We start from the raw sequence: 23,638 nt of genomic DNA, 5'->3' as shown, positions 1-23,638 counted from the left end.
ATTTAGGGGGGCTTAAGAATATTTTAGGAGGGCTTGAGCCGCCCTAAAATAGGCCTAACAACGCCAATGGGTGAAGCATTTCAAAACGGGCAGTGTTTTTCAACAATTTTTGAGCCAAGGCACATTTTTTGCGTTGAAAAAATCCGGCAGAAATCATTTAAAAAAAAAGAAACCCAGTTGACAGTAAAAAGTCGTTGTCGCAATTGTTGGATATGACTTTAAACCACAACCAAGCATGCATCAATATAGCTCTTCTCTCAAAGTAGGTGTCACGACCTGTCACATCACGCCGTGACTTATTTGGAGTTTTTTTCTGTTTTCCCGTGTGTAGTGTTTTAGTTCTTGTCTTGCGCTCCTATTTTGGTGGCTTTTTCTCTTTTTTTTTGGTATTTTCCTGTCGCAGGTTCATGTCTTCCTTTGAGCGATATTTCTCGCATCTACTTTGTTTTAGCAATCAAGAACATTTCAGTTGTTTTTATCCTTCTTTGTGGGGACATGGTTGATAGTCATGTCATGTTCGGATGTACATTGTGGACGCCGTCTTTGCTCCACAGTAAGTTTTTGCTGTCGTCCAGCATTCTGTTTTTGTTTACTTTGTAGCCAGTTCAGTTTTTGTTTCGTTCTGCATAGCCTTCCCTAAGCTTCAATGCCTTTTCTTAGGGGTGCTCACCTTTTGTTTATTTTTGGTTTAAGCATTAGATACTTTTTGACCTCTCGCTGTTTCCGACATCTACAAAGCAATTAGCCACCGGCTGCCACCTACTGATATGGAATAGTATTACACGGTTACTCTGCCGAACTATAGACAGCACAGACACTCAACAACAACACATCATTTGCAGACTGTAATTACTGGTTTGCAAACAATATTTTTAACCCAAATAGGTGAAATTAGATTATCTCCCACGGCACACCAGACTGTATCTCACGGCACAGTGGTTAAAAAACACTGCCTTAGGCATTTGTGTGAAGTTGGCCAAATCTCCCCAGACTTGTCCCAATCGTTTGTGCTGTAAACATTTTCCTTTGTGCCTTTACAGCAGACCTGTGCAAATTAAGGCTTGGGGGCCGCATACGGCCCGTTGAGCTTTTCAATCTGGCCCGCCAGACATTCCTAAATCATTTTTTTTGGATCTTTCAGATCAAAACTGTAGCTGCCATTTTGATGTTCAGTAATTATTTCAAATGACCGTAAGTCTTGAACTATACAAAGTATTTCAATGGTTGGAATCTGCGCTTTTGCATGATATTCTAGTTACTAAGGTTGTACGGTATACCGGTATTAGTATAGTACCGCGATGCTAATGAATCATATTCGGTACAATACCGCCTCTGAAAAGTACCGGTACATATATTATGTTTATAAACTCAGGAAATATGTTCCTGGACACATGAGGACTTTGAATATGACCAATGTATGATCCTGTAACTACTTGGTATCGGATTGATACCCAAATTTGTGGTATCATCCAAAACTAATGTAAAGCAGACGAATAAATAATTATTACATTTTAACAGAAGTTTAGATAGAACATGTTAAAAGAGAAAGTAAGCAGATATTAACAGTAAATGAACAAGTAGATTAATAATTCATTTTCTACCACTTGTCCTTAACAATGTTGACAAAATAACAGAATGATAAATGACACAATATGTTACTGCATATGTCAGCAGACTAATTAGGAGTCTTTGTTTGTTCACTTACTACTAAAAGACAAGTTGTCTTGTATGTTCACTATTTTATTTAAGGACAAACTTGCAATACTAAACATATGTTTAATGTACCCTAAGATTTGTTGTTAAAATAAAGCCAATAATACAATTTTTTGTGGTCCCCTTTATTTAGAACAGTATCGAAAAGTACTGAAAAGTATCAAACGTTTTGGTACCGGAACCAAAATATTGGTATCGGGACAACACTATCAGGTACTATGGTAATCTAAGTCACAGCAGCTCAAACGAGGCACCAAGCAGTGTGGGTGGGGAGCGTTTCCACAGTGTTTCCAGAGCGGCCAGCCTGAAATGCGGGTGTCAGGGACAGATGCTGAAGGAGATTTTTACAGCAAAGTTCTAAAGCTTAGTGATATATCAGATTGCAGGTAGAATTGCCAAATGGGATATATTTTCTAAATTCTTTGCAGGCATGTTATATAATTTTACATAATATTTTCAGTGATAACAATGTTAGTAAATGATGTACTAAAAAAAACAACTTAAACATTATGTGGTACATTACATGGCACATGTAAGTGTAAAAAAAACAGCCAAAATAGGTTGGTAGATGAGAATGCATCTCGGGGAGGGGAGCCCACAATTTTTTTTGCAGACGAGCTACTTTTCAATTGACCAAGTCGAGGGGATCTACCTCATTCATATATATAATTTATATATATTTATTTATGAAAAATAAGTTTTTGTTAACAAGTTAAAAATTATATAAAGATATATACAGTATATAATTTATATTTATTTATTTTGCCGTTTTTGTTTACATGTTAAAGGTGTTTTAATGAATATACATGCATGTTTAACACATAGATTCCTTTCTTTCATGCAGACAAGAATATAAGTTGGTGTATTACCTGATTCTGATGACTTGCATTGATTGGAATCAGACAGTAGTGCTGATAACGTCCACATTTTTGAATGGAGGAGAAAAAAAGTCCTCCTTTCTGTCCAATACCACATGAAAGTGATTGGTTTTTGACATCTTACTTGTCCAGCTTCCATACTCCTTTTTAAACACGTTACAAGAAATACATTGGCGGCAAACTCCGTAGCTTGCTCGCTTGTGCACGACAGCTTTCTGAGACTCTTATTATGTTAACGCAGGGACGATGAAGAAGCGCTTTTATTGTGAAGACAGAAACTTTTTGACGATTGGACGACACAAAAAGTGTTTCTCGCCTTCCTGTCGGTCATTTTTTCTTAATAATGATCTCGCAGCAGCCAGCGTCGCGCAGCATTCCTTCATTCCGCACTCCATCCAGCTGTAAAATCAGCAATAGATGATATCTGTCTATTACCTGACACCTTCTATGTTAGCTACCTCTCTTTATTTATGTCTATTTTCTGCTGGATCTACTCTCTATTTTATGCTGCAGCTGTTACATATAGTGTACATGGTAATTGTTATATATTGTATATATGATATAAACTTATAATATAATATAATATATCAGTATATATGGGGACAGCGTGGCGAAGTTGGTAGAGTGGCCGTGCCAGCAATCGGACGGTTGCTGGTTACTGGGGTTCAATCCCCACCTTCTACCATCCTAGTCACGTCCGTTGTGTCCTTGAGCAAGACACTTCACCCCTTGCTCGTGATGGCTGCTGGTTAGCGCCTTGCATGGCAGCTCCCGCCATCAGTGTGTGAATGTGTGTGTGAATGGGTGAATGTGGAAATACTGTCAAAGCGCTTTGAGTACCTTGTAGGTAGAAAAGCGCTATACAAGTATAACCCATTTATCATTTATTTATTTATCATATCATATACTGTACATATATTATGTAAATATTACATATGTCATATTTTATATTGCTACCACGGTACATTTTTAGTCTATTTTATACCTGCATTGTCCTTTCCAGCCTTTGTAACTGAGCTACTGTGTGGAACAATTTCCCTTGTGGATCATTAAAGTTTGTCTAAGTCTAAGTCTAAGTCATCTCGCAAGACCCTCGGATGCCGTGAATGTCAATCAAGTGACAAAAGTGACGTCTTGGTGAAGATTGATCGCTAATTTTTAGGTCAATTTTTTTAATGCCTGGCTGGCGGTCGACTGACACACCCTCCACGATCAACCGGTAGCTCGCGATCGACGTAATGGGCATCCATGATTTAAAGGGGAACATTATCACAATTTCAATCAGTTCCCAGTGGCTTATTATATTTTTCGAAGATTTTTTCAAAATTTTACCCATCACGCAATATCCCTAAAAAAAGCTTCAAAGTGCCTGATTTTAACCATCGTTATATACACCCGTCCATTTTCCTGTGACGTCACACAGTGAAGCCAACACAAACAAACATGGCGGAAAGAACAGCAAGCTATAGCGACATTAGCTCGGATTCAGACTCGGATTTCAGCGGCTTAAGCGATTCAACAGATTACGAATGTATTGAAACGGATGGTTGTAGTGTGAAGGCAGGTAGCGAAAACGAAATTGAAGAAGAAACTGAAGCTAATGAGCCATATCGGTTTGAACCGTATGCAAGCGAAAGCGACACGGGAGAAAGCGAGGACGAATTTGGCGATCGCCTTCTAACCAACGATTGGTATGTGTTTGTTTGGCATTAAAGGAAACTAACAACTATAAACTAATTTTACAGCATATGAAATACATTTGGCAACAACATGCACTTTGAGAGTGCAGACAGCCCAATTTTCATCAATTAATATATTATGTAGACATACCCTCATCCACGCTCTTTTCCTGAAAGCTGATCTGTCCAGTTTTGGAGTTGATGTCAGCAGGCCAGGGAAGCTAGGGTCGATAGGGGGTTTAGCTCGCTCGTCTGCGGGAACAAACTGCCGCCATTGCTTGCCGTGCTACCGAGGTCCTTTGTCCCTGAATTGCTCACACACTCCGGCAGATTCAATGGGGGTCTGGCGGCAGATTTCTTTGACTTTATCGTTGGAAATGCATCTGCTTTGAGTGTCGCAGGATATCCACACATTCTTGCCATCTCTGTCGTAGCATAGCTTTCGTCGGTAAAGTGTGCGGAACAAACGTCCAATTTCTTGCCACTTTCGCATCTTTGGGCCACTGGTGCAACTTGAATCCGTCCCTGTTCGTGTTGTTACACCCTCCGACAACACACCGACGAGGCATGATGTCTCCAAGGTACGGAAAACAGTCGAAAAAAACGGAAAATAACAGAGCTGATTTGACTCGGTGTTTGAGAAAATGGCGGATTGCTTCCCGATGTGACGCCACGTTGTGACGTCATCGCTCCGAGAGCGAATATTAGAAAGGCGTTTAATTCGCCAAAATTCACCCATTTAGAGTTCGGAAATCGGTTCAAAAAATATATGGTCTTTTTTCTGCAACATCAAGGTATATATTGACGCTTACATAGGTCTGGTGATAATGTTCCCCTTTAAATAAAGTGTAGTGTAGAAATGCACCCAATTGCAGGAAGTATCATTTTGATTTTCCAAATTTTCTTTCAGGGTTTGCGTGGCAAATTTTCCTGTTTTTTCTTTTCTCAAAGGGTGCTCACATTCCTGTAAATCGCACAACCCTATTTTCCGCCACACCTTGTCCTCAATTGAATTGAATTAAAACGGCAGTTAGTTTTGATTGTATTGTTGCAACATTGACAAAACAGCTGTCCATTTTTTTTTTTTTTGTCTTACAGAATCAGAGTGACAGTTCAGGGCGAGTTTCTGCACTACATCTACCCCTTTCAGTTTTTGGATTCACCAGAATGGGACTCACTCAGACCATCAGAGGAGGGTGTATTCCAGGTCAAAGCACAATGTTTCCGTCCCCATGTTTGAGGACAGGAGAATTTGCTCTCACCTTTCTAACACGTTTAGAGTTTATTCATCATGTGTCTTTCCCTCTGTAGGTCACTTTGTCAGCCGACAACCCGTGTACATATGTGGCATGGAGAAGGAAGAAACTCTATCTTCTCTTTGCCAAACACCGCTACATAGCCAGGATCTTCGCCCTGGTTGTGCGGAATGATATCGCAGACAAGCTGTACTCCCTTAACGACAAGGCATTCGACTGCGCCGGGCACCGCTACGATCTCCGCTTACCAAGCTACTGTCACATGCCAGAGACCGAATTAGAAACGGCAGATGTCCTCCCGAAAGTCCCAGCGCAGGAATGACTGTATGACCACACGAACACTGCTGCAGGCGTGACACACTTTTACCCACTCAGTGAGCATAGGAAGAGGTAACGTTTAATATGTTTTGTCTGTTCAGACTATTTTTTTTTTAATGCTTTTTTATACTCCCTCGCCATTTTTCCTCAATGTAAACATTTTTAAATATATATTAACAATGATTCCACTCACTTTAGTGAACATATACAACTCTTTAAAGGGGAACATTATCACCAGACCTATGTAAGCGTCAATATATACCTTGATGTTGCAGAAAAAAGACCATATATTTTTTTAACCGATTTCCGAACTCTAAATGGGTAAATTTTGGCGAATTAAACGCCTTTCTATTATTCGCTCTCGGAGCGATGACGTCACAACAAACGTGACATCATCATCGGGAAGCAATCCGCCATTTTCTCAAACACATTACAAACACCGAGTCAAATCAGCTCTGTTATTTTTCGTTTTTTCGACTGTTTTCCGTACCTTGGAGACATCATGCCTCGTCGGTGTGTTGTCGGAGGGTGTAACAACACGAACAGGGACGGATTCAAGTTGCACCAGTGGCCCAAAGATGCGAAAGTGGCAAGAAATTGGACGTTTGTTCCGCACACTTTACCGACGAAAGCTATGCTACGACAGAGATGGCAAGAATGTGTGGATATCCTGCGACACTCAAAGCAGATGCATTTCCAACGATAAAGTTAAAGAAATCTGCCGCCAGACCCCCATTGAATCTGCCGGAGTGTATGAGCAATTCAGGGACAAAGGACCTCGGTAGCACGGCAAGCAATGGCGGCAGTTTGTTCCCGCAGACGAGCGAGCTAAACCCCCTATCGACCCTAGCTTCCCTGGCCTGCTGACATCAACTCCAAAACTGGACAGATCAGCTTTCAGGAAAGGAGAGCGGATGAGGGTATGTCTACAGAATATATTAATTGATGAAAACTGGGCTGTCTGCACTCTCAAAGTGCATGTTGTTGCCAAATGTATTTCATATGCTGTAAACCTAGTTCATAGTTGTTAGTTTCCTTTAATGCCAAACAAACACATACCGATCGTTGGTTAGAAGGCGATCGCCGAATTCGTCCTCGCTTTCTCCCGTGTCGCTGGCTGTCGTGTCGTTTTCGTCGTTTTCGCTTGCATACGGTTCAAACCGATATGGCTCAATAGCTTCAGTTTCTTCTTCAATTTCGTTTTCGCTACCTGCCTCCACACTACAACCATCCCATCCGTTTCAATACATGCGTAATCTGTTGAATCGCTTAAGCCGCTGAAATCCGAGTCTGAATCCGAGCTAATGTCGCTATACCTTGCTGTTCTATGCGCCATGTTTGTTTGTATTGGCATCACTGTGTGACATCACAGGAAAATGGACGGATGTATATAACGATGGTTAAAATCAGGCACTTTGAAGCTTTTTTTAGGGATATTGCGTGATGGGTAAAATTTTGAAAAAACTTCGAAAAATAAAATAAGCCACTGGGAACTGATTTTTAATGGTTTTAACCCTTCTGAAATTGTGATAATGTTCCCCTTTAAACCAGGGTTTATTCAAAAGAGATAAGCCTACACTCAAACAATAACAGGTTAACAAGGTGCTTTTAGGTCTTATTCAAAACACAGTTTTATACAAGACTTATAATATAAGTAAGGGGTCTCCGCTCCATCTCTCCATCAGTTTGGGGCTTCTTGGCCTTGAAAACATTGAAGAGCCCTGGTTTCAAATAGCTTGACAGTGTTGTAGTAAGCATTGAACGTCATCACACTTGAACAATTCAACATACCGTATTTTCTGGACCATAGGGTGCACCGGATTATAAGGCACACTGCCGATGAATGGTCTATTTTCGATCTTTTTTCGTATATAAGGCGCAGCGGATTATAGGGCGCATTAAAGGAGTCATATTATTATTATTTTTTTCTAACTTGAGAACACTTCCTTGTGGTCTACATAACATGTAATGGTGGTTCTTTGGTCAAAATGTTACATAGATTATTATGTCTTACAGACCATCTTCAAGCCGCTTGCAGACAGTCGCTTCCGGATGCGCCATTTTTTGGGCTATCTTATTAATTTTACCATGAATTGATTAACGTGGACCCCGACTTAAGCAAGTTGAAAAACTTATTCGGGTGTTACCATTTAGTGGTCAATTGTACGGAATATGTACTGTACTGTGCAATCTACTAATAAAAGTTTCAATCAATCAAAAAAACATGGCTCACCTTCGGCAGCTTCTTCTCCCCGTTATCTTTGTTGTAGCGGTGTAGCGTGCAAGGACGGGAGTGGAAGAAGTGTCAAAACTGTTTTAATGACATTCAGACTTTACTTAAATCAACAACGGAGCAGCATTTCCTCATAAGGAAACAACAACACTATGTGTCCCGTGAGAAACCGTCCAACCAGAACTCTAATAACTAGAGTTCCTTGGGTGAATAACGTAAACTCACTACACCGGTATGTTTTAGCGCTTTCATGGCTAGTTTACTGACAGATATAAGTAAGAACTTTGCACTACTTTATATTAGAAATGGCAACAGCGGAGGATTAATGTCCCATAACAAGAAGATAGAGAAAAAGAAGAAGCTTATCGACTACGGTTTCGACACGAACTACAAAGGCGGATGTGTGCAATTTTTCAGGATTTATACAGATCCCAAATACAGATCAGCAGGTATAAGAAGGTAAGAACAATTGTTTTTGCATAATATTGCGAAGCAAACACCGGAAATGTGTCCCGTGAAAAACCGTCCGACCGGAACTCTAATAACTAGAGTTCCTTGGGTGAATAATGTAAACTCACTACACCGGTATGTTTTAGCGCTTTCATGGCGAGTTTACTGACAGATATAAGTAAGAACTTTACACTACTTTATATTAGAAATGGCAACAGCTGAGGATGAATGTCCCATAACAAGAAGATAGAGAAAAAGAAGAAGCATTTCGATTACGGTTTCGACACGGACTACAAAGGCGGATGCGTGCAATTTTTCAGGATTTATACAGATCCCAAATACAGATCAGCAGGTATCAGAAGGTAAGAAAATTAGTTTTTGCATAATATTGCGAAACAAAATGCCAGATAATGTATTACCTTATACACACACCATAATAATACTCGTATGTTGAAGCACATCAAACGGTGCAGTCTACACTTATCGCTTATGTTTGACTGCCATCTACTGGTCACACTTATCATTACACCATGTACCAAATAAAATTGCTTTGAGGTGGGTAAGCTCAATCAAACGTTTTCCTTACGAAATGATTGTAAGTGCGCCTTATAGTCCGAAAAATATGGTACTCAAAAAGGAGTAGGAGAAAGCAGAGTTATGCTTAACCCCAACTCAGTTTCTCGGAAATGTCTAATAGTTTGTCCACCTGTGTTAAATTTTCCAATGACAGTGAAATAGTTAAGTTAAAGAAGTTTGTTGGTAGCTTATTCAATAAGCTAAGGCTATATGATACGTTTGTTGAGTCATATAAAATAATAAATAAGTACAGGAGTAAAAACTGACAACAATTTGGTAAATGATAAAAGCCATTGTACATACATCAATACAATTTTAGAGTATGAGAATTTCTGATCCGTTTCTGCTGAAAAATACATATTTTATAGAATAATGTCCTTTACCAAGGATGTCATGTTTTTGTTGCATGCTTTCTTGTGGAATAAAATAGTATCCATATTTGGATGATATGTTTGTGATATTTGATTTTTCCTGATGAGCTTGAAAACTGATCTCAAAAGTGTTTGAAAATTGCTCAAATTGTCAGGTGTGAAACAAAGGCAATTAAGCAGAGTTACTTTGGGTTTTTGTAACAATGGGACAAAAGAATAGAAAAAAATGAGATGTCAGCAAGAGCACAAATTGACCGACACTCCCACGTTAAGAAAATGAAACTGGATAGCTGACATTTGAATACACTGAATAACATGTTATTGATTAAAGTATTTGATAGCACCTGTGTTGTTGGTTCTTGTACATATTTAACTTATTGTGTTCGTAAACAAAACATGTCAGCATCTTTACTTGTGGAAATTGTAGATATGGTCAGACGATAATTGATCATTCACATTTTTTTTTGTGCGTGTTTTAGTAATGTAATCACATCATATAGTGTGCAGTTTTGTGTTACTTTTAATCGAGGAACATGAATATAACAATTCTGATGTACAGAAAATATAACATATAGTGTTATTAGCAGTGGGTAATGGTGTGTTCTCAATGCATTGTTTTGTTAATCATGTGCAATTATTAAAATATAGGTTAAGAAATTCCAAATTGTAAATATATGGCACATATTGTATCCATCGGTACACACTGGTTTCTACATTTGCTGCTATAAGACTTTAAGTATGTTTATATTAAATAGCATTTCAGGAATATTAATACATGTATTCATTTCTGTGCGTAAGTAAATTATTCCGTTTTCAATGTTTCTCCTATAAATGCTGCAATCGCATGCACAAAATAAAAATGCTGCAAATGCAAAAACACGCACTCACCCTACTATATCTGTATTACCGGTATGTTGAGAGCATACTATTTCTTTCTCATTGAGGACCATTTGATGGAAACTAAATTCCTCTCAGACACAGGTGTCAAACTCAATCACAAACTCAAATCACATCATTTAACGCCAGATCATTTGACCTGAACTGCTTTTCTTTTATCTTTCACTGATACTCTTTTAGGTCCTATAACTTTTAGTTACTTTCATTCCTGTTTTGACCTAATCTCTGTTCTTATTGTGTTTGTTATATGTTTTATATAAGACATTGTTTGTCGCCTGTGTTGGTGAACCAAAGACAATTTCCCACCTCGGTGGACAATAAAGATTTATTCTATTCTATTTTAACATGGTCTGGCATATCATTTTATTGTGGCCCCCCGTCCCATAATTTTATTGGGGCACACCACGTCATTTTATGTGATCCGTCACATCCTTTAAAGTGACCCTCCACATCATTTTACTGTGGACACCATTTCATGTTATCGTGGCCTGCCACGTAATTTTTTCGGGGCTCGGCACTTCATTTTACTGTGGCCTGCCACATCATTTTACTGTGGACGTGATTTAATTTTATTGTGGCCTGCCATATCATTTTATTGTAGCTCGTAACATCATTGTACTGTGGATGCCATTTCATTTTACGGTGGACCCCCCGTCCCATAGTTTTATTGTGGCCCGCCATATCATTTTATTGTAGCTCGTCACATCATTTTACTGTAGATGCCATTTCATTTTATCGTGGCCTGCTTTTTCAGTTATTGTGGCTGCCATATCATTTTATTGTTGCTCGCCACATCATATTACTGTGGATGCCATTTCATTTTATTGTGGCCCCCCTGTTCCATAATTTAATCGTAGTTCGCCACTTCATTTTATTGTGGCCCGCCACATCATTTTACTGTGGACGCCATTTCATGTTATTGTGGCCTCTCTGTCCCATAATTGTATTGGGGCTCGCTTCTTCATTTTATTTGTGGCCCTCCACATCATTTTATTGTGGACATCATTTCTTTTTATTGTGGCCCCCTGTCCCATAATTTTATCATGGTGGCCCGCCACTCATTTTACTGTGGGCGCCATTTCATGTTATTGTGGCCTCTGTCCCATAATTGTATTGTGGTTCGCTTCTTCATTTTATTTGTGGCCCGCCACATCATTTTATTGTGGACATCATTTATTTTTATTGTGGCCCCCTGTCCCATAATTTTATCATGGTGGCCCGCCACTCATTTTACTGTGGGCGCCATTTCATGTTATTGTGGCCTCTGTCCCATAATTGTATTGTGGTTCGCTTCTTCATTTTATTTGTGGCCCGCCACATCATTTTATTGTGGACATCATTTCTTTTTATTGTGGCCCCCTGTCCCATAATTTTATCATGGTGGCCCACCACATCATTTTACTGTGGGCGCCATTTCATGTTATTGTGGCCTCTGTCCCATAATTGTATTGTGGTTCGCTTCTTCATTTTATTTGTGGCCCGCCACATCATTTTACTGTGGGCGCCATTTCATGTTGTCGTGGCCTCTCTGTCCCATAATTGTATTGGGGCTCGCTTCTTCATTTTATTTGTGGCTCGCCACTTCATTTTATTGTGGCCCGCCACATCATTTTATTGTGGACATCATTTCCTTTTATCGTGGCCCCCTGTCCCATAATTTTATCAATGTGGCCCGCCACATCATTTTACTGTGGACGCCATTTCATGTTATTCTGGCCGCTGTCCCATAATTGTATTGTGGTTCGCTTCTTCATTTTATTTGTGGACCGCCACATCATTTTATTGTGGACATCATTTCATTTAATTGTGGCCCCCTGTCCCATAATTTTATCATGGTGGCCCGCCACATAATTTTACTCTCCCATAATTGTATTGTGGCTCGCTTCTTCATTTTATTTGTGGCTAGCCACTTCATTTTATTGTGGCCCGCCACATCATTTTACTGTGGACGCCGTTTCTTTTTATCGTGGCCCCTGTCCCATAATTTTATCATGGTGGCCCGCCACATCATTTTACTATGGAACGCCATTTCATGTTATTGTGGCCTCTCTGTCCCATAATTGTATTGTGGCTCGCTTCTTCAATTTATTTGTGGTTTGGCCATTTCTTTTTTTTTGTGGCCCGCCACATCATTTTACTGTGGACGCCGTTTCTTTTTATTGTGGCCTCCCCGTCCAATAATTTTATGTTGGCTCACTTCTTCATTTTATTTGTGGCCCACTTCTTCATTTTACAGTAGCCTGCCACATTTTATCTTGGTTCCTCGCACCATAATTTTAAGGAGGCCTACCACATAATTTCATGTGTCATTTACATCAGTGGTCCCCAGCCTTTTTGTAACTGCGGACCGGTCAACACTTGAAAATTTGTCCCACGGAGATTTTTTATTTATTTTTTTGTCATAAAAAAATACAATCATGTGTGCTTACGGACTCTATCCCTGCAGACTGTATTGATCTTGATATATTCACACTCATTCGCACAAAAGAGTTGTTTTTTTCTGTTATTATTATTTCTGGTTCCTACATTATACTGTATAATGTAGGAACCAGAAATATTAATAATTAATAACAACTCTTTTGTGTGAATGAGTGTAAATGGGGGAGGGAGGTTTTTTTGGGTTGGTGCACTAATTGTAAGTGTATCTTGTGTTTTTTATGTTGATTTAATAAAAAACAATTTTTTATTTTTTTTTATTTCTTGTGATTGATCCACGGACCGGTACCGAGCCGCGGCCCGGTGATTGGGCACCACTGCTTTACACCACTGCAGTCGACGCTTTGCATTGGAATTGGTGATGTATGGCTTAGATGCAGCTGCACGGCCATAGAAACCCATTCTATAAAGCTCTCTGCGTACTGTACGTGGGCTAATTGGAAGGTCACATGAAGTTTGGAGCTCTGTAGCAACTGACTGTGCAGAAAGTCTTTTTTTTTGTTGTAATTCTTGTGCGGCCCGGTACCAATCGATCCACGGACCGGTGGTTGGGGACCACTGATTTACATGACCATACCTGCCAACTACTCCGGTTTTCCCGTAATTAGTACGGTTTTCATCAACCTATTCCGGGTTACGGTTGCAGTGATAAAAAATACGGTTTTTCATTAATTAAAAAAAAAAAATTTTTTTAAATGCGCGAGGCTATTTATAGCACCGCTGCCAAGCACGAGGCACCTGTTGCCATTGTTTCCAAACGAGCGAACGATCATGGAATCAGCCGGAGAAAAATCGCAAACGAGTCTTAAACCGAAAAGAAAACTGCAGTCATTCCGTGAAGAATATTCAAAAGCCTATCCGGGAATAATTATCCGTTCCAAAAAGGGTGAAAACTACGCGAATTGCACCTTGTGCAGACAAGATTTTTCGATCGGACACGGAGGAATTAGCGATGTAAAAGACCACGTTGGGACAAAAAAACACAAGTCCAATGCTGTTGCTAGCGATACAAGTGGAAAACTTTCAACGTTTTTCGTCGCCCAAACAGATTCTTTGGATACATTTGGATTTTAGCCACAAAAAGGTAATGACACCAATGTTATCTATTGGAATTGTTTAGTACTGTTATACTGTTAAAAGTGTTTATACTATTTATGCTTTCAAGTCCAAGTTGAAGAAATCTTGTTAAATGTTGACAGCATAACTCCCAAAATACAGAAATATGTCCTTAATATTTTTGCAGTGCTATTTCTGTTGAAAAGTTAAAATGATTACATTAGAGATGTGATGTGCCACTTTTCAAGTGTCTGATGGCTTAAATTAATTTTCATTAATTTTTCATATTTTGAATTCTTTTGAAAGGCTTACAAAAAAAACTACATTTGAATTGTAATTCCATGCTATTGACAGGACTATTAATTTTAATGAAGTTAGCTTACCATGTTTACAGTATGATAATTGTGATAGAAATGTGAATTTTAGGCACAGAATATGTTTTACAATTGAACTAGGCAGTAGATTATACAAGCTTGGACAGAAAGTTAATAATGACACCAATTTTTTTTTTTATGGAATTGTTTAGTACTGTTTTACCATTTGTTTACTGTAAAAAGTATTTATACTTTCAATTAACAAATTGAAGGCTTGTGAAAGGTTGACAGGATAACTGGCATTAACTGTCAAAATAATTTCAAACTATTGAAGTTAGCTTACAGAATAAACATGTCAATCAACCCATATGATTTTTGCTGTAATATTTTTGTTTTGAAAAGTCACTGTGACTGATAGAAAAGTGATGGTTTTAGCAACATTTTAACCTGTCTGGATGCTAATAATCATTTTGCGTCGGGGGGCGAAGCCTGAACCCCCCACCAGGACTTTGTCCTGGACCTACCGGGGCCTGCGGCCCCTGGACCCTGGCTACTAGGTTTTTCTGATTTCAAAAGTTGGCAGGTATGCATGACCCACCATGTTACTTATGTGGCTGGAAATAAAATTAAAAAAAAAATCACTTTCTAAATGTATTTTCTTCTTTAAATTTTGATAGAAAAATGTTGCACATTGAATTGCATATGTTTTACACTTTAATAATATCTGCGGGGGGGTTATCAAAAATAAATACTAACATGTGCTTGTCATCTTTACTTACAATTTTAAAGCAAGTTATGCATCATTATGTTGGTAAAAATATAACAATCAAAAACAAATTGTGTAACAAGGCTATTATATGTTGATATTCGTGTATATTCACTGTTACAGGTGTGCAGCTTTGACTGCGACGTGGCCCTCAGTGAAACACAACACGTGTTTGAAGTGTGTTGTAGCCCCCCCTGGCGGAGGTCACAGTCACTGCAGCCTCACTCCCAGTCCATTTTAGTCCGTGCCTGTCAAGCCCGTGGAATGTGCGACGCACATTGTGCAGCCCTCCTATCTGAGGGTCCAGCTTGTTCCCTCACTATCTCACGGGTGACACTCTTTTCAAAGAAGCCATTCTTCGGTCTTGGCTGCTCGTCTTCTCGTCCTACTGGCTGTTGGTGAGTTACAAAGCCTTTTTATATTCTTGGTGTTAACTCTGAAAGTTGTAGGTGTGAGACATTCTCTCAATGGAGAGTGAGCATATGCGCATCTATTTTTGTAACAAGTGTGCACTAAACCAAATATATTTGGTTTTCAGAGTCATTTTCTGCAGATCTTGTATGACTGAATAATTCACCATGCATGTACATGGGAGTGTATCGAAATATATTCAAGCATGTTTTATTTGCAAGTTAATATACATAACTTCCTGTTTGTGCTTGGTTGATGACTGACATCAATTCTAGAGCATTTACAACATGTCTAAGTCTAAGTCTAATTTGATTCAATCAGCAGTTTTTTTCATGTTATATTTCGCAGCAAATCCAATCCAATCCACTTTATTTATATAGCACATTTAAACAACAAAATAAAAGCCATGCTTCTCATTCTCATTTGTGATCAGGCCCGGTCCTAACCAATCTGGCGCCCTAGGCAAGATTTTAGGTGGCGCCCCCCCACATCGGCACTGAAGTGTATATACTCACAAGAAACTGAATAGCTTTGTCTTTGACCTTTTTTTTTTACTTACAACTATACCTAATATATAAAGGGGTGGAAAAGTGACTATTACCTGCAGGGCAAACATTAGCTAACCAGAAGGCAATAACAATGTAAACAAAAAACACCTGCTTAAAAGATCTAATACAAATGTCCCTGAGGAATGTAAGGTGGGAGTACTGTAATTACCTAACGTTACATTATTATTTTCCATAACAATTTAGCCCCCTCCACAATATTAACCCGACGTTAAAACAGAACTAGCTATTTATTGATTAGCAATTGCCGAATCATGTAACATTAGCTTAATGCTAAAAAGCCAGCTACTATCACATTCTGTAACAGACAAATAATTTCATGTAGGCTAACCTTACCTACCTGCTACCTCTGTCTTTTCTCGTTTCTCCTCCTCTTCTTTTCTCTTTTTTCTTCCCTGGGCACCTGACAGTTTTGGCCGTTTTGACATCTTGTGTTGATTTTTTGATGTGGTGACGTCCAAAAAGAGTCATGATACGGGAAGGGAGGGGGTGCACCGTGCGAGGGGGGGGGGGGGGGGGGGGCGTAATGTTGTAACAAATAATATTTCTATTAAATAGGCTTTACTTTGCATTTTAATTAACGTGGGATTATTTTTTGTATTTAGAAATAATAGTACCAACTTTTTTTTTTTTTTCTCCAACATTTGTGGCACTGGCGTGGCGCCCCCTGATGGACGGCGCCCTTAGCATTTGCCTATACGGCCTATGCCACGGGCCGGCCCTGTTTGTGATCGTATATCGATTTGATATACAGTACATATCAACCAATCAATCAATGTTTATTTATATAGCCCTAAATCACAAGTGTCTCAAAGGGCTGCACAAGCCACAACGACATCCTCGGTACAGAGCCCACATAAGGGCAAGGAAAAACTCACCCCAGTGGGACGTCGATGTGAATGACTATGAGAAACCTTGGAGAGGACCGCATATGTGGGTAACCCCCCTCTAGGGGAGACCGAATGCAATGGATGTCGAGTGGGTCTGACATAATAGTGTGAGAGTCCAGTCCATAGTGGATCCAACATGATAGTAAGAGTCCAGTCCATAGTGGGGCCAGCAGGAAACCATCCCGAGCGGAACAGAGATGTTCCCAACCGATACACAGGCGAGCGGTCCACCCCGGGTCCTGACTCTGGACAGCCAGCACTTCATCCATGGCCACCGGACCTGTGTAACTCCCCGTCCACAAGGGATAGGGGGAGCAGAGGAGAAAAGAAAAGAAACGGCAGATCAACTGGTCTAAAAAAGGGGGGCTATTTAAAGGTTAGAGTATACAAATGAGTTTTAAGATGGGACTTAAATGCTTCTACTGAGGTAGCATCTCTAATTGTCACCGGGAGGGCATTTCATAGTACTGGAGCCCGAATAGAAAACGCTCTATAGCCCGCAGACTTTTTTTGGGCTCTAGGAATCACTAATAAGCCGGAGTTCTTTGAACGCAGATTTCTTGCCGGGACATATGGTACAATACAATCAACAAGTTAGGCTGGAGCTAGACCGTGTAGTATTTTATACGTAAGTAGTAAAACCTTAAAGTCGCATCTTAAGTGCACAGGAAGCCAGTGCAGGTGAGCCAGTATAGGCGTAATATGATCAAACTTTCTTGTTCTTGTCAAAAGTCTAGCAGCCGCATTTTGTACCAACTGTAATCTTTTAATGCTAGACATAGGGAGACCCGAAAATAATACGTTACAGTAGTCGAGACGAGACGTAACGAACGCATGAATAATGATCTCAGCGTCGCTAGTGGATAAAATAGAACGAATTTTAGCGATATTACGGAGATGAAAGAAGGCCGTTTTAGTAACACTCTTAATGTGTGATTCAAACGAGAGAGTTGGGTGGAAGATAATACCCAGATTCTTTACTGAGTCGCCTTGTGTAATTGTTTGGTTGTCAAATGTTAAGGTGATATTATTAAATAAATGTCGGTGTTTAGCAGGACCGATAATCAGCATTTCCGTTTTCTTGGCGTTGAGTTGCAAGAAGTTAGCGGACATCCATTGTTTAATTTCATTAAGACACGCCTCCAGCTGACTACAATCCGGCGTGTTGGTCAGCTTTAGGGGCATGTAGAGTTGGGTGTCATCAGCATAACAGTGAAAGCTAACACCGTATTTGCGTATGATGTCGCCGAGCGGCAGCATGTAAATACTAAAGAGTGCAGGGCCAAGAACCGAACCCTGAGGAACTCCGCACGTTACCTTAACATAGTCCGAGGTCACATTGTTATGGGAGACACACTGCATCCTGTCAGTAAGATAAGAGTTAAACCACGACAAGGCTAAGTCTGACATACCAATACGTGTTTTGATACGCTCTAATAAAATATTATGATCAACGGTATCGAAAGCAGCGCTAAGATCAAGAAGCAGCAACATGATACGATACGATATACAGTACATATGATGATCTTGGATTAAAGTAAAGTGACACATTTATTTAATAGGTCTATATCAGAGCTGGGCAAATATTTTGCCCCGGGGGCCACATTGAGAGAAAAAAACATGTATGTGTGTATAAATGATATATACACATTTAGTTGTAAACATTTTACCTGTACAGTCTATCTGGGTCCCTTTATTCCAGGAACATTAATACCAAAAGTCACAATGTCCGATATGGTTCCAAAAACGTTATGACAGACCGCCTCCAAAAAGCGGAATGGAATTTTACAGTTTTTTACTGAATGGGACACCCGAAATGTACATTAAAATAGAGAAAGTGTGATTTACAATATTAACTATGAACAATAAAAGACTGAATATTAACAACATATGAACGTGGCTCCTCTTTTACTTCTCAGATCAGCTCGTCAATAGTTGTGTATCTTTTACAATCAAGCAAAACACAACAAAAATATGATATACAGTACATACGATACGATATACAGTCCATTAGGGATGTCCCGATCCAGGTTTTTGCACTTCCGATCCGATACCGATATTGTTTTTGCATTTTTGATCCGATACTGATACTGGCCTATCCGAGCATGTATTAAAGTTTAAAGTTATTTAGCCTACTTAGTTGTCAGAATCATGTTGAAAAGGGTTTTAGTACTCTTGATAACAACTAGCCAGCTGAATTAGGGGAGTTTGAATAATACACAATGGTTGGTAACAAGAAACTGACCTGTTTATTCAAGGATAAACACAAAATAGACAAAATTATACATGACAAACAGAAATGGCATCATTGAACTAGGGCTGGGCGATATGGCCTTTTTTAAATATTGCAATATTTTAAGGCCATATTGCGATACACGATATATATCTCGATATTTTGCCTTAGCCTTGAATGAACACTTGATGCATATAATCACAGCAGTATGATGATTCTATGTGTTTTGATTGATTGATTGAGACTTTTATTAGTAGGTTGCACGGTGAAGTACATATTCCGTACAATTGACCACTAAATGGTAACACCCCAATAAGTTTTTCAACTTGTTTAAGTCGGGGTCCACTTAAATTGATTCATGATACAGATATATACTATCAGATATATACTATCATCATAATACAGTCATCACACAAGATAATCACATTGAATTATTTACATTATTTATAATCCAGGGTGTGGAGGGGGGCGCCGGATGTAAGTGTCAAAAAGACAGCCAAAAGAGTTTGATATGAGAATAAATCTAAAGTTAAAATATAGGGTAGAAATGCACCCATTTGCAGGAAATGTAGTCTTGATTTTCAAAATGTTCTTTCAAGGCTTGCATGTCTACATTAAAACATTCTTCTTCAAACTGCATTAATATATGCTACTTTTAAACTTTCATGCAGAGAAGGAAATCACAACTAAAAAAATCACTAATTTTTTCATACGGTGTTGATGTGGAAATTTTTTGCCTCGGCATTTTGATGGTGTAGACGTGTGGCACCGAATGGAGATAAGCGTGTCGACAGACGTCACAATATTTGAACAATGATGACGAAAACTGTTTTCTCTGTCGTGTCCGTGTGTCGAAAATTGTTATGCGCTTATTTTTTTATTTGATTTTGTGCGTGGCATAGATTTGCTATGCGCAGAGGACGCTTAAACAGTGCGCAATTGCACAGGCTAGCACCTTAGAGGGAGCGTTGCTCGCACGGCTGCGCTAGCATCACAGCTAACGTTAGCCATGCTGCTACCTCTCTGCTCGGGGAGGGCGTATACGTATGTGACGTATGACGTGACAGTATGTGACGTATGACGTGACAGTATGTGACGTATGTCGTGACAGTATGTGACGTGTGTAAGAAGGTGCACTTGCTGTCTGTGAGAGGGAGACACAGGAAAGAGTGAGAATGCCAGCAGCTAAAAGCAACTGCGTGAGAATTCACAGACCTGTGGATGTGTTGAAGGTGTGCTGGAAAATGCGGAACGGAAATTACGGAGCAGCAGAAAAGTGGAATGTATTATTTAAATCGGTGTGTTGGAAAACACGGATCGGAGTTTTTTTTTAAACTGGATCTGGATCGGCATTTTCCCATGCCTTGCCGATACGCAATTTTTGGCAAATATCGGCAGCCGATCCGATCCAAATATCGGATCGGACATCCCTACAGTCCATATGATATGATACGATATACATTATGGATTAAAGTAAAGTGACACATGTATTTAATAGGTCTATATCAGAGCTGGGCAAATATTTCGACTCGGGGCCTCCATTTAGAGAAAACATTTATCTGGGGCGGCCAATATGTATGTGTGTATAAATCATATATACACATTTAGCTGTAACAAATCTGCTGTACAGTATGTGTGTTTGGGTCCCTTTTTTTTTCCAGGAACACTAATACCAAAAGTCACAATGTCCGATAGAGTCCTAAAAAAGTTATGACAGACCACATCCAAAAGACGGAATGGAATTGTACAGTTTTTTACTGAATGGGACACCCGAAATGTACATTAAAATAATGAAAGTGGGATTTACAATGTTAACTATGAACAATAAAAGACTGAATATTAACAATATATGAACGTAGCTCCTCTTTTACTTCTCAGACCAGCTCCTCCATAGACATCTTTTACAATTAAGCAAAACACAACAAAAATACGACATACAGTACATATGATACGATACGATATACAGTACATATGATACGATACGATATACAGTACATATGATACAATACGATATACAGTACATATGATGATCTTGGATTAAAATAAAGTGACACATATATTTAATAGGTCTATATCAGAGCTGGGCAAATATTTCGACTCGGGGGCCACATTGAGAGAAAAAATGTGTCTGGGGGGGCCAATGTGTATGTGTGTATAAATCATATATACACATTTAGATGTAACAAATCTGCTGTACAGTATGTGTGTTTGGGTCCCTTTTTTCCAGGAACACTAATACCAAAAGTCACAATGTCCGATAGAGCCCTAATAAAGTTATGACAGACCACCTCCAAAAGACGGAATGGAGTTTTACAGTTTTTTACTGAATGGGACACCCGAAATGTACATTAAAATAAAGAAACTGGTATTTACAATGTTAACTATGAACAATAAAAGACTGAATATTAACAACATATGAACGTCACTCCCATTTTACTTCTCAGACCAGCTCCTCCATAGACATCTTTTACAATCACGCAATACACAACAAAAATATGATATACAGTACGTATGATACGATGCGATATACAGTACATATGATACGATACAATATACAGTACATATGATACAATATGATATACAGTACATATGATGATCTTAAATTAAAGTAAAGTGACACATTTATTTAATAGGTCTATATAAGAGCTGGGCAAATATTTCGACTCGGGGGCCACCTTGAGAGAAAAAGTATGTATGTGTGTATAAATCATATATACACATTTAGCTGTAAAAATCTGCTGTACAGTATGTGTATTTGGGTCCCTTTTTTTCCAGGAACTCTAATACCAAAAGTCACAATGTCCGATAAAGTTCTAATAAAGTAATGACACATCAACTCCAAAAAAATGCAATGGAATTTTACGGTATTTTACTGAATGGAACACCCAAAATGTACATTAAAATAAAGAAAGTGAGATTTACAATATTAACTATTAACAATAAAATACTGAATATTAACAACATATGAACGTCGCTCCCATTTTACTTCTCAGACCAGCTCCTAGATAGTTGTGTATCTTTTACAATCCAGCAAAACACAACAAAAATGTAACAAACAGCAACATATGAATGCGAAGGGTAATACACAAGAACAACATGATATACGGTATAATCACTTTTATGCAGAGATTTGTTGCAAAAATGTCTCCGTTCCTGACACAAGCGTTTCGGGCTGGCTGCTCTGAAAACAAACCCCGCCCACTCTGCTTTGTTCCTGGTCTGTGACGTAGATCAGTGGTCCCCAACCACCGTGGATCGATTGGTACCGGGGCGCACAAGACATTTTTTTTATTTTTTTTATTTTTTTAATTAAATCAACATAAAAAACACAAGATACACTTACAATTAGTGCACCAACCCAAAAAACCTCCCTGCCCCATTTACACTCATTCACACAAAAGGGTTGTTTCTTTCTGTTATTAATATTCTGGTTCCTACATTAGATATCAATATAGATCAATACAGTCTGCAAGGGATACAGTCCGTAAGCACGCATGATTGTATTTTTTTATGACCAAAAACTAATTTGACAAAAATTACCCCCCCCCCCAGTCCGTGGGACCGTAATAACTCGTATAAAACTCAAAAGCGCAGATTTCAACCACTGAAATACTTTCTATAGTTCAAGACTTACGGTCATTTAAAAACAGCACTGCACATCATAATGCCGGCTACAGTTTTGATGTTAAAGGTCTAAAAAGAACTATGTAGGACGTCTGGCGGGCCGGATTGGAAATCTTAACGGGCCACACGTGGCCCGCGGGCCGTATTTTGCCCAGGTCTGGTCTATATGCTACCGGGTGATGAGTTTTAGCAATAGAGAAAAGACACATTATAATGTGCTTGCAGGGCAGATTTTTACATATCATGATAAACTATGAGTAGTAAATAACACATTTTGCATGTATGCACACTAAAAAATGTTGGGTTAAAAAAGAACCCAATCTTAACCCAACTGCTGCTTCAGAAAAGGAGGGACCCCTCATTTGAGTTATTTTAACTCAACATTTTGGGTACATTTTTTCAACCCAACTTTTGCGTTGAATTATTTACCCAAAAAGTTGAGTTATGATAACTAAATGTTGGGTTATTCCCAATCAAACTATTGGGTTGAATTATTTACCCAAAAAGTTGAGTTATGCTCACTCAATGTTGGGTGATTGCAAATAATGTTAATGAGATTAATCCATGATAAAATGATCTTCAAGAAAAAAGAAAATTTTTAATAAAAAACAAAGCCTTTTATCCAAAAATGCGTTACTCGTTGAAAAACAACCCAAAAATGCTTCATAATTTTGATAACCACCAAAATTTAGTTAAGATATTACCCCTCTAACCCAAAATATGGATTGCTATTCATAAAAAAAACTCCAAAATTTAACCCAACGCTAGCAACTTATAAATTGGGTTATTAAAATAACCCAGTATTTTTTTTTTATTGTGTGGATGAATAAAAAAAACAAAAAAAAAACAGATTACCGCCATTAGCTAAATTGGGGCCCTGAGCAGATTTTTAATTTGAGTGCCATGTTTTCACACTTTTTTATTTATGTAAAAAAAAAGTTTTCTTTTTTTTAAATCAAATTGAATTTAAT

The 23,638-nt window shown here is 38.8% G+C and overlaps 1 protein-coding gene across 1 annotated transcript in view; it reads left to right on the top strand.

Moving 5' to 3' along the window:
* Nucleotides 1-23,638, top strand: part of LOC133592028 (popeye domain-containing protein 1-like) — a 60,053-nt gene that overhangs the window by 2,621 nt on the left and 33,794 nt on the right. The window contains exons 2-3 of the mRNA XM_072912917.1: nucleotides 5,369-5,477; nucleotides 5,582-5,838. Coding sequence (XP_072769018.1) covers nucleotides 5,369-5,477; nucleotides 5,582-5,838 — 366 coding nt within the window. The remainder of the gene's footprint in view (nucleotides 1-5,368; nucleotides 5,478-5,581; nucleotides 5,839-23,638) is intronic.

Source organism: Nerophis lumbriciformis, linkage group LG04, assembly GCF_033978685.3.
Source record: "Nerophis lumbriciformis linkage group LG04, RoL_Nlum_v2.1, whole genome shotgun sequence".
NCBI classification, from domain to species: Eukaryota; Metazoa; Chordata; class Actinopteri; order Syngnathiformes; family Syngnathidae; genus Nerophis; species Nerophis lumbriciformis.
The sequence above is the reverse complement of the archived record's forward strand: the minus strand, read 5'-3'. Positions and strand labels throughout refer to the sequence as shown.